The 18,099-nt window shown below is 36.0% G+C and overlaps 1 protein-coding gene across 5 annotated transcripts in view; it reads left to right on the top strand.

Annotated features, from left to right (window-relative positions):
* The first annotated feature begins 4,043 nt into the window (after positions 1-4,043).
* LOC149834637 (helicase-like transcription factor CHR28) overlaps positions 4,044-18,099 on the top strand; it is a 32,391-nt gene continuing 18,335 nt past the window's right edge. For 2 of the 5 annotated variants that reach the window (XR_016432795.1, XM_090011510.1), the window contains exons 1-12: positions 4,086-4,419; positions 5,190-5,274; positions 5,459-6,151; positions 6,262-6,332; positions 6,555-6,666; positions 6,790-6,992; positions 7,551-7,622; positions 7,708-7,785; positions 7,889-8,792; positions 11,744-11,874; positions 12,606-12,827; positions 16,451-17,077. Coding sequence is in view for 3 of the 5 variants with exons in the window: in XM_090011510.1 (XP_089867636.1) it covers positions 4,276-4,419; positions 5,190-5,274; positions 5,459-6,151; positions 6,262-6,332; positions 6,555-6,666; positions 6,790-6,992; positions 7,551-7,622; positions 7,708-7,785; positions 7,889-8,792; positions 11,744-11,874; positions 12,606-12,827; positions 16,451-17,077 (3,342 nt within the window). In the remaining 2 variants the exon portion in view is untranslated. Of the gene's footprint in view, positions 4,420-5,189; positions 5,275-5,458; positions 6,152-6,261; positions 6,333-6,554; positions 6,667-6,789; positions 6,993-7,550; positions 7,623-7,707; positions 7,786-7,888; positions 8,793-11,743; positions 11,875-12,605; positions 12,828-16,450; positions 17,078-18,099 lie in introns of all 5 variants that reach the window. The other 3 variants (XR_016432796.1, XM_090011511.1, XM_090011509.1) reach the window with 2 other exon arrangements.

The raw sequence follows: 18,099 nt of genomic DNA, 5'->3' as shown, positions 1-18,099 counted from the left end.
TGAGTTTCTCCTCCCCCCCACCCCCCACCCCCTCCTCTCATTTCAACGTGAGCGGGGTTTTTATGCCCCCCTCTCCTCAATACCCCTTTCATGAATGAGGGTTTTAACCCCCATTCACTTTATTTAGGGTTCACTATTGACCCCTCCTTTTCTTAAAGTCTTTTTTTTTTATAAATGTAACTCATGTTTTACCCTTTCAATGCATGTCATTTTTTTTTACGCATTTGGGTCTCCCACATGGTGATCCGTGACCCGTTATGGCTTGGGTACAACCCAATGCTATCCAGTTTAATTCAATAGTCTAATTTGTTCATGAATTCATATAAGCAATTCAGATCCAAAGATTTTCTTTATTACTATGATTTGAAACTATGGATCCAAATTAATTATCATGGATCCAAGCAAATTATTATGGATCCAAACATAAAAAAATTAATTGGACCCATACATTTTTTATGTAAAATTCGTATTATACATCGAAGTTTTGATGTCCAAGATCCAAATAAAGTAATTTGGATCCAACCCTTTCCGGCATAATTTTTTGGGATCAATTCTTCGTTAGATTGATATGGATCCAAAATAAGCTATTATGGATCCTATATAATGTTTTTCTCATTTAAGTATCATCTATAAATTCACGGATCCGCAAAATATGTTTTGGATCCCGTATCAAATCCATACATGACATTGAGGATCCAATATCAAGGATTTTGAACAAAAAATTAACCTCCACTATTAGATATTCATCGGGATCCAATGCCGAAGATCCAAATAGTATATTAGGGATTCGACATCGAAGATCCAAACTGGATATCTGAGATCCAAATATGAATGAAATAAAACAATGAAAATATTCTCGTAACAACTTATGAATATAAAATTCAAATTTATTTAGTTGATAAAATTCACAAGTGTTTCATCCTTTCCCCCTAAAAAAGAATTTCGTCCTCGAAATTCTCATTCAAGGACTACTCAAAAAGACTGGGGTACTTTTCTATCATAATGGCCCCCTGTTCTCATGTACTTTCGACGATACCATGATTTTGCCATCCAACCTTGACAAGAGGAATGGTCTTGGATCTCAACACTCGTTCACTTCATTCCAAAATTTCCACCAGCTTTTCTTCTACAATCAGGTCTTCTTGTACATCCATATCCTCATATTGAATGACATGGAACGGATTGTGAATATACTTTATCAGCATCGATATGTAAAATACATTATGAATCTGTGCATATTGAGAAGGTAGAGCTACCCGATAGGCTGTTTCGCCAACACATTTCAAAATCTTGAATTGTCCCACATATCGGAGACTCAATTTTCCCTTTTTTCAAATCGAAAAACACTTTTGGTTGGTGACACCCTCACAAAGACATGATCTCCCACTTCAAAAATGAGTTCCCTACGCCTTTGGTCCACATAAATCTTTTGTCGGCTTTGAGCTGTTTGCAATCTACCTCTTATCATCTGGACCTATTGGGTATAGTGTTGTAGTACGATTGGTGATCCCATAGATCGTTCAACAACTTTGTTCCAATACACGGGTGCTCTGCATGATCGTCCGTACAAAGCCTCGAAAGAAACGATGTCGATGTTCGCATGATAACTGTTATTGTAAGCAAATTCGGCCAAAACCACATGCTTATCACATTCGCCATTCCAATCCATCATACATGCTCGTAACATATCCTCCAGAGTCTATATGGTCCTCTCAAATTATCCATCGGTTTGAGGATGAAAAAATGTACTTAGCTTTAGCTTTGTACCCAAGGCCTGTTGTAACTGCCTCTAAAATTAAGAAGTAAATTGTGAATCCCGATCGGATATGATCGACATCGGTACTTCGTGCAATCGAACAATCCCCCTGATGTATAAATCTGCTAACTCTCTAGAGATTGACTGATCCGTATGGGTAAAAAGTGAGTTGATTTAGTCAATCTGTCTACTATAACCCATATGATGCCATGTTGTCTTTGGGTTCTGGGCAAACTCACCACGAAATCCATAGTAATTTTTTTCCATTTTCACTGCAGAATCTCCATCTACTGTAGCATTCCTCCCGATTTCTGATGCTCAATCTTGACTTGCTAACAAGTCAGACAATTTCATACATAACCGACAAATCTAAGCCAATACTAAAGTTATATTGAGCTATGACAACAATGGACTCACAAAAAACAAGCGATTTAAAGTCTAGTTTACTTGTCTTACCTTGCGACCTCACGTTTCATTCTGTTTTACTAATACCCCCATTGTAAGTCTTCAAACATCTATGCACTTCTCAGGTGTACGGTATACTTGGACTTATGTGCCTCGTCCAACAATTCTTCCTTTAACTTAGGGTCGCTAGAGACCCATTATGGCTTGGGTCCAACCCAATGCTATCCAGGTCAGTTCAACGATCTGATTTGTTCATGAATTCATATAAGCAATTCGGATCCAAGGATCCATTTTTTTTAATACTATTATTTGAAGATCCAAGTAAATTATTATGGATCCAAACATAATTTTTTTTAATTGGACCCATACATTTTTTTATGTAAAATCCACATTAAACATCGAAGTTTCGATGTCCAAGATCCAAATAAAGTAATTTGCCGTATCAAATCTAGATATGACATCGATGATCCAATATCAAAGATTCCGAACAGAAAATTAAGCTCCACTATTAGATATTCATTAGGATCCAATATCGAAGATCCAAATAGTATATTAGAGATCCGACATCAAAGATCCAAATAGTATATTAGGGATCCGACATCAAAGAACCAAACTGGATATCTGAGATCTAAATAAGAATAAAATAAAACAATGAAAATATTCTCGTACCAGCTTATGAATATGAAATTCAAATTTATTTAGTCCATAAAATTCACAAGTGTTACACATATGCTCGACCTATGGGATATACAAGACATGGACCGTAGAGGATGAAATTTCCAAGTGCATTCTAGTTGCCTCCATTAGTGAGCCTTTCGCTAATTGTCTTTGTTGGGGACCATTCTTCTTCCTTGAAGAAACTTCCTTCTCTTTTTTTTAAAGGTACTTAGAGGAGGGTGTCAACCCATCCATATGGCTGGGCTTTGCCTCTACTAAAAAGAAGGGATATATTTTTAACTAATTGAAACCTTTTGTTAAATGAAAAAGTAAATGATAAAAGTCGTTTGCTAAAAAAAGTTATTTTTTTTAAACAAGCCTAAGAGAGAGAGAGAGAGAGAGAGAGAGAGAGAGAGAGAGAGAGAGAGAGAGAGAGAGAGTGTGTGTTTCTCTCTTGTTTAAAATTCTTTTTGTAAAAGGAAAGAGAGGATGGTTAACCAGCTAATTTTAACAAGCCTAATCATGACCATGTTAAACCACTTGAGTTGAAGAAGGGAAGTGTTGAGGATTATTTTGCTAATCCAAGCCAGGTATTCGTAAAATCTCAAAGGTTACGTAGTTTTGTTTTTATATATAAGTCAAAAGTTAATCACGGACTTTTACATTTTTTTAAACATTAAAGAAAATTAATTCCTTTTTAATGAAATTGAAAAGCTATATTGTTTGAGAAGTATTAGCACACTTTTGGGATAAATGAGAGATCTTCAAGGGATGTGCTTTCTAAATTATTAATATATTTTAGTTAAAGAAACAAATGTAATAACACCATCGGGGTTCTGCTTGTCGGGTAGGAGCAGTTAGTGCACGTCACCTTGTCTTGGAACTTTGCAAGTTCAAATCCCAATAGTACCATTGTATAACTATAACTGGTAGGGGTCTGCCGAACTCCAGCTGAATAAAAAAAAAAAAAGCAAATATAATAAGCGGTAGTTGAGGTTCCTCTTAAACCTTAGGTTAAAGGGTATGGAAGAAACAATTTGCGTAAGTACCTAACATCCTTAAAGAGATCATACATAAAGAATATGAGACATCTCCTGATCTCATATTTTAAAATCAATTAGAGAGAGAGAGAGAGAGAGAGAGAGAGAGAGAGAGATTAACGGGCCCTACCAGTGACATCCTGGCAACTTCTTCATGAGTCTACGGCGCCCACTGATTGACGGCTCCATTAGAAAATTCTCTCTCTCTCTCTCTCATCCCCGACGTTGTTACCCTTGGGTTTTCAACGGAGTTTCGGAACAAGCTCTTCGTTTTCTTCGTTATTAAGTATTTGGTAATGGATTATCCAAAAAGAACTGTTTGTGGTCGTCATTCTTTGGTTTGACAATTGTTGAGTGTCTCTGGATCTCCCTTAAGTCGCTGTATCAGACGTTGGTGGCTCCTTCTAGAGCTCTTTGATGGCGTTAACCGACGAGCCGAGCAATTTCAGCTTCTGGATTGACGCTGCCTGTTTTCCCGGCGACGGGTTCGACGAGTTCTCTATTAGCACCGAGCGGTTCTACACTATGTTGACTGAGGATCAGTTGCAGGGCTCTTTGCCGGTAGATCCTTTTCCTTGTTGATTTTAGCATTTAATTTTATTTGATTCGTCGAATTTCTTGTCTAAGTGATGAGATTGTAGCATCCGTTTTGTTCGACGGAACTGTTGCGGTTCATCAATTTGTTGTTTACGCGAATTTCTTTGGTGGGTCCTATAGAAAATCGCGTAAAATCATGGTTGATCGTTTTGTTTTCAGTTGTAGAGGTGTTGCGTTGATTTTAAACGTTCCTTTTTTTGTATCCGTAGCCTAGAAATGAAGAGAATTCCACCGTGGGGATCAGTGGTATTTAAGGTTCTATATGACGGTCTTATGGTTGAATGACATTTAATTTGGGGCTGACAGGATTCATTTGATTTCAAATCAAGAAGACTGAATATTTATTGCCGAACCAGGAAGAATTACATATGGGGATATTACGTCTTTGGTGTGCTTGTGGCATTTGAGTGGTTATTATTTTTCAGAATTTTGGTATTGGAAGGAAGTTATTGCTTAGTTTTTAGGTGTTTTGGTAATGATGGTTGGGATACGTATCAGTCTACTCGATTACATATTATGATTGCATTTGATTAGTGTCCGAAGCAGAGGTTTAGGATGCCATGTGATTTCTGTTAATTGTGCACTTTTGGGTGTCTGTTAATTGTGTCTGGATAAGCCAGGGCAGTATAGTCATTAACATTTGAATTGTAAGGGATAAAAATCATGCCATACAGATGTTTCTGAACTTTTGCCTCTTCTAGAGTCTAATTTATGGATGGTTTGGTTGACAACAGGGTATTGAAGATGCATCATTAAAGAAATGTTCAAATGAGCTTCCTAATCCAGTATTCTCTGAGAACCCATTTGGTTTTCAAGATGGTAAGAAAGTTGAATTGGATAGTCATTGCTACTTTATTTTCAAATTAGCTTCTGTAGTATTTTGTTGATTCAAAAGGATGAACTGGTGATGCTAGAATGTCATTTAGAATTTTTAGACTGAAGAATTTCTTCTATTGACTTTGTATCTTTTCACTTCTATTTCCACTTATGGAAAAAATTTTAGACCTTCACCAACATCACTGGGCACTTTCATCAGAAGCCGGTCTACCTGGATTTGGTCCATGGTCTCCTTCAAACAACTTGGAGTTTCCAATTCTCAGAGGTGGCAATGGAATAGAATACTCCTTTGCATCTCTAGATGAATCGGGTAGATCTGATGATGTACATACTAATCCAATGCATGAATACAGCACATTGAATGACACACCAAAGACAGATGTAAAGCCTTCAGTTTCCCTTGTTTCTCCAAACAGCTTGGGTGGATCTGTTTATGTACATACTGATCAAATGGATGAAGGTGAAATACTGAATCACCTACAACAGGTGGATGTAAAGCATCTAGCCAGCAGTGATGGTGGAAATCCAGGCTCTGATTGGTTATGTCTGTCATCTTTGGAGCAAGATAAGTGCTCCATGAGTACAACCGAGGCTTCCTTTCTCCCTATTCTATCTTGGTGCGCTGATAATCATCTGCAGAATGGAGCATCCTATTGTCTCCATGGTTCTAAGCTTAATGAAGGAGAGATAAATATATTGTCACATTCTGGGTGCTTGGTGGACCTCACTCATTCGGATGAGGACATAGGACAAACTACAGAAACTGGTTTTTCATTCCATATGGGGGCTGAAGAATCTGCAGTAGACTTGAATCTTGCTTATGTTTCTCAAAATCTTGAAATGAACAAAAGCACAAATGGTGAATATGCTAAAGCACATTATTTATGCTTTCTGTTCCAGCTTTTTTGTTCCACTTGCTGAAGCACACTATTCTGGATGCAAGCTAACTACGATTTTGATCTATTGTAGGCTCCACTAATGAATGGCAACCTACTTCCACGGGAAAATCTTCTACAATTTTGGGGAAGAATATTGAAAATGTAAGGCAGCTATTCTATGCATTAATTATGTTTTCCTTCTTTCAGGTTTGAAATTCAACATCTAGAAAAGGCAGTAAATATGTCATCAAGGTATGGTGAAGGAATGATTTCTAGTTGTACATGTGAACCCTTTGCTGATATATAGTACATCTGCATGTGATTTTAAACTGAGACATACAAATATTCCAGTATAAAGCAGAAATCTGATGACCAGTATTGCAGGTTTCTTTTACAGGCAGACCGAAATCTAATACTGATGCAGTGCCTTTTATCCAAGAAAACTCAGGGACATCCTTTATGGATATTTCTCACAAGCCTTCAATGTTGAGTATTGGTAAGAGCTCCGATACCATTTAAAGATCTCCGCAACGTGAGAAATAAGAATAGTGGATAGTTTCTAGTGTCTTGGCTCTCATGCTGTCTATTTTTGAAGATATTAATAGAATGAATCATACAGATTCCTCTGGAAACAGTCCACATGTGGAAAATGATGCTGACATCTATATTATTGAAAATATAAGTGATCAAAGACATTCACCCATGCCGTCAACTGCCACTTCTCAACCTCCTTTTGTTGGTGACTATTTCCAGTGCAGGGGAGCAGGAGAGGAAAGAGTTAGAATGTATGATGAAAGGCTGACTTACCATTTAGCTTTACAGGTAACCATAGCCTGCCTTTCTCTATGAATAGTTGCTAATCTTATTAGGTCATAGAAGCTATCTCAGGAAGCCTGTCAGTCAACACCACCTTTTTGAAGGTGTAAATACGATGGTAGTTATACAATGTTCCCAGGTCCATCTTCATATTTAAGTATGTTTTTTTATGATCTTAATACAGACACATAGACATATTTGCATGCACCCAGAAAAACATGCTACATGTGTAACATCAGGGTAAGTTTTCGGCAATTGTGCTTTATGTCACTTGATAAAAACTTATATTTTGTGCAACCCCATCGATCTCAAAAAAAAAAAGTGATTCTCATGTGCTTGAAATGGCTCAAAATTTTCGTACTTTCTCTGCTTTCACCATTAGGGAAACAAAAGTGAATCAATATCTGGCCACAAGTACCACTTTGTTTTTTCTCTGTTGAGCAAAATCAGCACAATAGTTGCATCCTGTAGCAAACAGCATTAATCATGCCGACTCTTGCTTAACTTTTCAGTAGTTGTAAGATTGGTGAAGTTTATAATAACCAAAGTTTAGGCATATTGCAGGATCTTTCTCAGCCAAAGAAAGAAGCCAGCCCCCCAGATGGAGTTCTAGCAGTGACTCTCCTGAGACACCAGGTAAGCCCTTTCTGAAGTTTTTGACACAGAGTGCTTTATATTATCTTTGTTTTCTTGTAGTTGATTAGTGCATTTCTTCGTACAGCGGATAGCCTTGTCATGGATGATTCAGAAAGAAACTGATAGTTTTTACTGCTCCGGTGGCATTCTTGCAGATGATCAGGTTTTATATTCATCAAGAGTTCTTTCAATTCATGTGCATTCAAATCTAAAATCTTGGGACGTTTGTTTAGTTTTTCCCTGGCTTACAGAGATGCCTTTGACAGGGACTTGGTAAGACAATAACAATGATTGCCCTCATAGTAATGGAGAAGCCTCCATCTTCCAAGTTCTCTTCAGAGGCAGTGGCTCATGTTAAACCTGAAGTTCTGGATTTAGATGTGGATGATGGAATTATGGGCAGTGATTCAGTGAAGTTAACTGGGAATTCTGAAGTTGTTAGTTTGAGTCCAAATCCATTAAAAAAAGAAGGCACAGCCTCAGTATGCAGGGGCAGGCCAGCAGCTGGAACGCTGGTGGTATGTCCAACAAGTGTCCTTCGACAATGGGCTGAAGAACTCCAAAATAAAGTTACAGCCAACACTAAGCTTTCAGTCCTTACATATCATGGAAGCAATAGGACAAGAGATCCCAGTGAGCTTTCTAAGTATGATGTGGTGCTTACAACATATTCTATTGTAAGCGTGGAAGTTTCAACACAACCATTTATTGATAAAGATGTTGATGGAAAAAGCAACCATGAATCTGAAGATTTGCATGTGGACTTATCTACTGGCAAAAAAAGGAGGCATGTTCCAAGTAATAAGAACAATAATAGGAAGAATAAGATGGCTGATGGCTCACTTTCTGAACCTTTTGCTCATCCACTAGCAAGTGTTGGGTGGTTTAGGTTGGTTTTGGATGAAGCTCAAAGCATAAAAAATCACAGAACTCAAGTTGCTCGGGCCTGTTGGGGTCTTCGAGCAAAAAGAAGATGGTGTTTGTCAGGAACACCCATCCAAAATGCAATCGATGATCTTTACAGTTACTTTCGGTTCCTTAGATACGATCCATATGATGTCTATCAGTCCTTTTGTACCAAAATTAAGAGTCCAATTAGTAAGGACCCAATTAACGGATACAAGAAGCTGCAAGCTATACTAAAAACAATTATGCTTCGCCGTACAAAAGGTGAATTCCCAAACTTATCTCTTTTGAATGATGGTAGTTTCTTGAATAGATTTAGATATTTTTCCCTTGAATATTTGAAATTTTGAGTCAGTATCTGTTGTTTTGCATATAGGAATCAATTCATATCCTTTTCCAGTTTTCCTTCTTTGTTAGTGATTTTGGTTATTTTGCACTTGCCTTTGTAATCCTTCCTGGTTGTCCATGTGTGTGTTACTCACTTAATGGATCAGAGCAGATATCCTTGTTAAATGTACATATATATATGTATACATAAATGTATGTATATGTATCTATACACTCGATAGCTATATGTATATATATATATATATATATATATATATATATATATATATATATATATATATATATATATATGCCAAGGTTGTCCATATCGTATCGTAACCCGTATCGTTCGGGCCCAAAATAAGATACTTATCGTATTGTAAAAACTCATAAATTTTGAAAAAAAAAATTTCTAAAAATAATCATAAAAAATCAGAAAAAATAGCAAAAATTCTGAAAACCATAACACAAAAAATTGTGAAATGCACAAAATGCATCAATAAAATCACATGTGAAGCATGTATGTCTCTACGAGCTACATAACACACCATCAATCATCAAATCTCATAAGAACAATGCAAATTAATAGTATCTTCAATTAATAACATGCCACAAGAGTCATAAAAAAAGACAAGTGCCCCATTGCCATGCAGAATCATTTGAAGCTATTTCTCTCAAAATAACTCAATAAAAGCAAGAAATAAGGTTTTTTTTACCTCAACCCACTTCTTTGGGTGAAAATACGGTGAAAAAATGCACTTTTACGTGGTGAAAACACAAAACCCCTCTTCCAAACGCAAATATCGGCCCCCAAAATGGTCTCACGGCTCCTAGGGTGCGTGGGAAGCTCTCCAAAACAAAGTATTTTGGCCCTTAAACCCAAAAAAAATCTCGAAAATACCCTCTCTTTTTTATTTCCATCGAAGGTGTATCGTACAATATGGGGTGTATCATACCATATCGTACTACTATACACCCAATACACATACGATACACACTATCGTATCAGTAATGGGGTTCAATACGATATGTATCGTAGCATATCATATGATACGCTACGATATGGACAACATTATTAACAAGAAATATATTACAAAAATATGTGATATATACATAGTATATATGTTAGACTAGTCCTAACGGCTAGTCAAGGCTGGTCAAAACCCAGCAAAAAACAAAACAATAAAAATAAAAATAAAAAATAAAGAAAGAAAATAACAAAAAATATATTACAAAAGTATGTGATATATACATAGTATATACACAACCATCATGTTTGATCTCGAGCAAGGTGATAGAAATCCGTGCTAGATAAGTTGTCATGCATGTGTCCTATGTCAATCTGCTTTCCAGACTCCAGAGTGCCAATTCCTTCCCAAAGTAACAGACAAAATGTCACATCATGAATCACAAGTTTCTTCATTAAAGGGAAAAAAAGGACATCTATGAATCACATCTTGCCCCACTCAGAAGTAAAGATCTGCCTTTTCAGGCTTTGCTGCAGTGGAGCACAAAGACTCACTGTCCACTTTACTCACAGAGTGGGAAAAAGGTGTAGTAAGATTATCTAGGTAAAAGCAGCTGAAAAGGGAAGTGGCCCCTTGTGAAAAAAGGAGAAAAGCTGAGAGTGGAATATGGGATATCAGATTCATACAGGAAGGGTTGTTAGTTTCTTGAGGTATAGAGGGACTTGTAAACTATGTCGCCTTGACGCTCCTACAGCCAGCCATGTCTCTGTTTAATGCTTGGAGATACTAACACTGATACTCCTTGGAAACATCTGGAAAATCAAGTTATTGTCACATGGAGTGTCCTACACTTATAGGCACTTCATATATGTGTCCATCACTAACAGGCATCTATGAGCACTTTGTAATTTTACAGCATTCTTTCTTCTGTTTTGAATTTAAACATACTTCTTGTGGCTAATTTTATATAAAATTACATCCTATATAAATCCTTGAGCAAAAAATTCTGAGTGAAGTTTAGTATTTTATTTAGTCTCTTTTTCATTGATTAATGGTTTGACACGCCGGTTTGCATTTTGAAGTTTCAGATATATCTTGCTCTTTTGGATGTATGCCCAAAATACACATGCACACACAGATATACATGTCTATGTGTCCAGTCTTTAAGCCTTAATGTGTCCGACACTTTGAACCTCAGTTCGATGCCAGCATCTATTCCCGTGCCTTGTAACATACCTTGTAGTACAGGAGAGGTTCACTAAGCTGGCTTAACAAGGCGATGGCATATAGCAGCTAGCATAAGTGAAAGAGGAAATTTTAAGCATATATTCCAACCCAAGGATTTTCTAGAGAGTGCAATGGCTATCAAATTGGTTTGAAACTTCATCATGACATTTTCTCAAGGTGTTTTGACCAGTTTGGATTATGCTGAGGTCAAGATGAAACACAGATCTCGCCATTCAATTTTCTGAAAGGCCCACATCACTTTTTGAATGAGATACATGTGGATTTTGGAATCATGCTAGCTTTCCAATTTATGGTCTGTAACTCTAATTTTTATATCTGTAGTCTAAGTTTCATGAGCCGCGGAATGAAAGCTGATCTAATCAGTGATTGTACTGGTAACACACAATTCAACTTGTTATTTTTTCTCTATTTCACAGCCAAGTGGGTTACTGGTCATGTCTGTTGCTCCTTTGACATGCTTTTGATGTTTTGATGATTTGATTTTTGAGGAATCCTTTATTGGACCAAGCATATATTGGATCCCATGTTTCTCATTTTTTGTGTGTGTATGTGAGTGTGTTTCCTTGCTTTTGCTTACATTAGTAAGTTGCAATTTTGACAGATCTGTGCCGTCTGTGTTATGATTAGTGACTTTCTTCATAGTTTTTAATGTTATTATCTGTAATGATCTAGGAACACTTATTGATGGAGAGCCTATTATTAAACTGCCTCCGAAGTCCATATCTCTCAAGAAGGTGGATTTTTCTGCAGAGGAACGCTACTACTACTCTAGGCTAGAGGCTGATTCACGTGAACAATTTAAGGTAAGGGCATGTTCATGTTGGTGTATTCTTGGTTAAGGTTATTAGGCTGTATTTTTCATTTTTGCCATCTTTCACACTTTTGCGTTCTCTAATGTTTTTGTTTGATGCAATATATAAACCTTTTGGAGCTTCTCAAATTAAATTCATAACATGACATTTTCATGAACGACTCTGGTGGGTTGATCAGATCAAAATCATTTGTTTCAGCTTGTATTCATGAGTCATATTTTGCTATCTTGTGAAGCCATTCTTTTACCTGAGTCTCCATGCTTCCTAGCTCAAACTCATGCCAGTTTAGGTCAATTCCACTTTGGTCTGAAGTTAGCTTGGTGCATCTTCGATGGCCCCTTACCATTTGTTCGGCCAAGATTGCTAGATAGACTGGCTTATAATATACTTCAGTGGGTGCATGTATATTTGGGATATCAGCCAGTTCTGTCAGAAGAGCTCTGGTTTAGCAATATTTTCTTTTTAAATTTTTTATTACAGATGGTGCGTGCCCTATGTTTTAGTATTCCATATTTTTTAATCTTGTGCTATTCTGTTTTCTTTCAGTGCATTTGAATTATTATTATAAACCTTTCCTTTATTACTTCCATTAAAAAAGTTATTCAAGGTTCATCCGTTACCTGTATCTGTGCTTTTCTTTTTCTTTTCTTTTTTTAAATTTAGAGCTTATCACTTTTTTTTACAAGGCAATCATTTATCTTTTTTTTGTCTCTTCATTTCAGGTTTATGCAGATGCTGGAACTGTGAAACAAAATTATGTGAATATCTTATTGATGCTTTTACGCCTTCGTCAAGCTTGTGATCACCCTAATCTTGTTAAAGGATTTGATTCAAGTTCTGTGCTGCGGTCCTCCTTAGAGTCTGCAAGAAATCTTCCTAGAGAACAGCGGAAAGAACTACTTAATTGTTTGGAAGATTGTTGGGCACTCTGTGGTATCTGCAATGTACAAACTTTCCTCATTTTGATTGCTTTTATCTCGTGTTTTACCTTTGCTCTTTTGAAGTTCCATGATATTTTCTCTCTCAATGCATTTCATCTTTATGAATCTCATGATAGTTTTGGTTTCTAATGGACCATTTTATCTAAATATAGTTGGCTAGGAGTTTGTTTTTCCGTATCAAGTACTTTGACAGTTCTATACTTGCTGTCACCTTGTGTAGTGGTGTCTTGAGAAACTTCTTTGGAATTTGTGCTGGAACACTGAGAAATGTCCTAACTCTAGGGATTGCTTTAAAAAATTTGATGGTCTGCTTACCTGTAATTTGGAGTCATTCTAACCGTGGTTTCATTTTTTTTTCTTTTATTTGGATGTTTTCTGAGTTTTGATGGTTGGATAAGCCATTCTTTCCTCAAACACTCCTCAGTGACTCTTCACAATTGGTATCATGAATTTTTGGTCAGCAACTTTGAGTTTTTTTGTACTTTCGATGGATAAATGGAACTTTTTCATGTGCTCTCATCACGAATTATGTTCAAACTTCAAAATATCAGAAACAGGTATATTTTAAATGAGCTATATACTAAGGGTGAAAACTTGTATGTTTGAAAAACCAAGAGGATAGTTTCATAGGAGTGGATCATGTGATAGGCTTCTCTTTAATGAAGATGTGTTTTCTTTTCCTCCTTTTTGGACAAGGGTGGAGGCTGTCCTTTGAATAATCTATATGAACTTTGACCTCCTCCCGGCTGAAAGCTGTGGAGTGTGGACAATATATGTTACTTCCTGGTAAGAAATAGGATTAAAACTTTTGAAGCTTATTTTGATAAGTTGATATATCTTTTGTAAAAGCCAAAACTCAAAAGGATTGAGTCATTTATCTATTTATTTTCTACCTTCCCCAGACAGGAAACTACAGACAGGTCTGTTACTTGATATAAGAAATGGGACTAAACCTTTAAAGCTAGCTTTTATAGAACTTCAGCAAAGGGATTCTGCTATTTACTATTCCCAGAATATATTTATAGAGAAACATTTTTTATTGCATAGAGCCCCATTTGGATGATGCTAATGTACACTTCTATTATAATCTTGTAATGTTGTCTTTCCCTGAAGCAGTGGATTGCCATTTTGTGATATCTTTTGCCATTGATATGTTGAAACATTTGGGGCTGTTTAATATAACGCCATTAGTAGAAAAGCATTTCAAACCCTAATAGTGGAGTATATCGGAAATAAAATTTATTAGAAAGTGTAATGAAATACAAGAGTGCATAAATAGATGCCACTATGGGATTACAACTTATGGTACCTGGACACTCAATTTTGCCCTTCGCACCGACACACGTTGACACCTCGACATGCCATTTTACCCTCCATACATACAAGTTTGTATTCAATTTATAATTTATAATTATATTTTCAGTTTATAACTTTATATTTTCAGTATATAATATATTTTAAATATAGCATATATATTTAGATTATATTCAGTTTATTTTGAATTTATTTTGTATTTATGTGATATTTAATATATATACATACACATATATAGATAGCCGTGTCCCATACCCATATTTTTTTAGAATTGCAGTGTCATACCCTCCCTCCGTACCCGTACATGTACCCGCACCTGTACCCAGGTTACATAGCTTACAACAACACAAAGAAGTGCACAAATGCAACAAATCTCTTATGGGCCAATGCAAACAAGAACACAAGCCACTTATGGGCAAAAACTCTTAAAGAATAGATAGTTATATTGATGGAAAATGCTTAAGAAAAGCATTGCTACAATATGGGAGGGACCCCATGTTTATAGTGTATATATGCAACAATAGGGGCTAGCCAACTAACCGTTGGGCTAGTCCCAACGTCTAGAACAAGGACAAAAAAAAAAGAAAAGTGCAAAAGTGCCCCTGATGGGTACCACCTTTTATACAAGAGAAATGACCAAAATACCCCTAATTGACATAACCTATTACACATACAAATCAACATATATATATATATATATATATATATATATATATATATATATATATATATATATATATATATATATATATATATATATATATATATAGGAAAAGTGGTAGTTGCCTACCACTTTTTGAGCCTACCGCTAGCCTAACCAGTAAATAGGTGTTTCTGTTTTTTTCCGCAAATCTGACCCTGTAGATGTGTTCAACATGGTCGATTTGTTAGGAAATGACACTTGGATCATGTTTTTTGATAAAAAATATGACTTTTTAAGCATAGAATATTTTTTAAAATTGTATACCGTTGATTCCTATAAAATCAAGCATGTAGATTACATATGTATGGAGTCTGGACAGATTTTAGAAAAAATAGAAAAAACCCTTTCAAAGCCTGATAGGCTGGTGGTAGGCACGAAACAGAGTAGGCAGCTACCACCTACTATATATATATACACACACACAACTTAACAGAAAGATCTGTAAGCAAAAGATTTCACAGAAGAATATCAGGATCACATAGAAACCCTATTTTATCACTGCTACTTCAGAGGGAATCCTAAGTGTTGAGGGCAAAGAGGTATAACTCCAAAATAGAAGGTGTGTGATTCCATGTTTGAAGAAGTGGTTGGTTAGGGTTGTAGTCCGAGAAGGGTGATCATTTGTGTTGGATCAAATGTCATGCAAATTCAATATAACGTTATTAATAGGCAACATTTTTATATAGTATAATATAACTCAGCAAACATGCTTAAAATTGACGAGAAGTAGTTTAATGCACCATATTACAGTAACATTGTAATTTCAGTATCCAAAGACATCCTAAAGTTCTCAATGGAGAATGACCATCCAATTCCTGTATTATGATCAGTAATGCCAAGAATCAGCTATGTGACATTGTTAAACCCTGACATAGTGATGTTATATAGAGACACTTGGACAGTAACGTGACCAACATGACATTATATTAGCACCGATTCATTATCCATGAGAACCAGATTAATCACTTGACTTATTTCTGCAATGGTAAGATGGTGATTATGAGGCTGGTCCGTGCAGGCCCCAAGTGCAACACTTCTCTATTTCACGAATGTTCACCTTCGTGGTAGTTATCTAATACAATGGCATATATGAGAAATAGCCATCTTAGCTTTTGATCTTCTTACTAAGACGATAATCAACCACTTTGATTACTTATGTTTGTGTGCTAGTTTCTTAGCTTCTAGAGGGAGCATGCTTTCTTGAATTTGTGTATTTTTTGATGTAAGAACCTATGTTTTCATTTCCCTCTCATGTTATCTTCAGTTCAGGTTTCTCCAAATTTATACATATGCTTGGCTTCAAAAAGAAAATGTGTTCTCCATTTGTTGATAAGAAAATTGGTTCTTATTTAGTGCTTCTCTCTTGAGTAGCTTTTGTGTCACGAATGTAGAGTACCTCATGCTTGCTAAAATCCTCCTAACCGGTAAGACAGACTCACATGAAAACTTTTTTTTTTCAATTTGAGCTGCTCAAACTCCATAATCAGTCTGATTCATTCAATTCTTTGCCCTTTTTGTTTTTTTTTTCCTTTTGTACCTTTTAAAGCTCAAGGACTCCAAAGTAGTACTTTCCTCTGATTTCTATTTGGTAACCTACACTTGTTTCCAGGATCCACCAGAAGATGCCATTGTTACAATTTGTCGCCATGTTTTCTGCAATCAGTGCATTTGTGAGCATCTGTCTGGTGATGAGAACCTTTGTCCTGCATCTCAGTGCAAAACTCGAATGGATATCTCTTCAATATTTACAAGAAGTACACTTACAAGTTCCCTCTTGGATGAGGTCGGTCAGAACAATTTTTTTGATGAATCAAGTTCTGAACTTGTTGAGACAGCTGAGCACTGCATTGATTTTTCGTCCTTTGAATCATCAAAAATCAAAGCTGCCCTTGACATTCTGCGGTCACTACCAAAAGCACAGCAAACAAGCACACAAAGCACCTCTGAGAAATACAGTGGTGAAGTTAGCTATAATCCAGCAAATACATGTGATTCTGTTGTTGAAGCATGTTCTCTGTGTGAGTGTTACGAAAGCCATTTAGATGCTGAGCAAACTTCAAATCATCAGGTTCTGAGGGTAAGAGAGAAAGCTATTGTATTCTCCCAGTGGACGAGAATGCTGGACCTTATTGAAGTTCCACTCAAAAACTCATGTATACAGTACCGGAGACTGGATGGGACTATGTCTGTCCTTGCAAGGGACAAGGCAGTGAAGGATTTTAACACACTTCCTGAGGTTATTTTCTAATCAGAATTTTTTCATTTTAACACATGCATGCCTGCACACATGCACAAAGCACAAACACCTATATAATATTTGTGTTCTTGATGCCACATATCACACATCATACTCTCTCTCTCTCTCTCTCTCTATATATATATATATATATATATATATATATATATATATATATATATGGGGACCGTCCAACCAAAGGAAGGTCCAAAATCTACAACCGATGATAATCGACGGCATTCCTTCTCTAATGTTCGAGTTTTTCATCGATCAGACTATACATATTGGATTTTTATCATTCATTTAGTGAGTGACATGTTTTGGATTATGAATTTTCGATGTTTAGATGCGTTTTTGAAAGTGTTAAAAATCAATGGCCCATAATACTTTGTATTATAAAGTTTTAAATGAATTGTGAGCTGTCGACTTTTCACATTTCGAAAAACATGCCTATATGTCGTAAAGTCTTCGTGTAAAGCATATTTCTTATTAAATAAATTATAAAAAACAAATATATGAGATCTGATCGATGAGATGTTCAAGCATTGGAGAAGGGGAGCCGTTCAATCATTGTTGGTTGTAGATTCTGGACCTTCCTTTGATGTGTGTGTGTGTCTATATATATATATATATATATATATATGACAACATTGGCTACACTTTATTGTACCATATCCTCTGGTAGAAACCTATAGGTGCAAACTTTATGATCAATCTGACCCCAGTACTCCATATATGTGTTTTGGCAAGTTCGTTTATTGGGGGTCACACTTTTGATCAAATGGTTTTGACCTATGTCACATGGGTGCGGGTGCGGGGGTGCGGCAAAAAAAAAACAAAAAATATATATATATATATATATATATATATATATTATAATTTTTAAGTTTTATCAGTTAACAACATTAACACTAATGAAATAAAAAACAATTATCACAATATCATCAAATCAATTCATCATGCATGCAATAAATCAAATTAACAATCTACATGACTATTAGCTCTAGCCTATGTCACATGAG

Source organism: Nuphar pumila, chromosome 6, assembly GCF_984573655.1.
Source record: "Nuphar pumila chromosome 6, dmNupPumi1.hap1.1, whole genome shotgun sequence".
Lineage (NCBI taxonomy): Eukaryota > Viridiplantae > Streptophyta > Magnoliopsida > Nymphaeales > Nymphaeaceae > Nuphar > Nuphar pumila.
The sequence above is the reverse complement of the archived record's forward strand: the minus strand, read 5'-3'. Positions and strand labels throughout refer to the sequence as shown.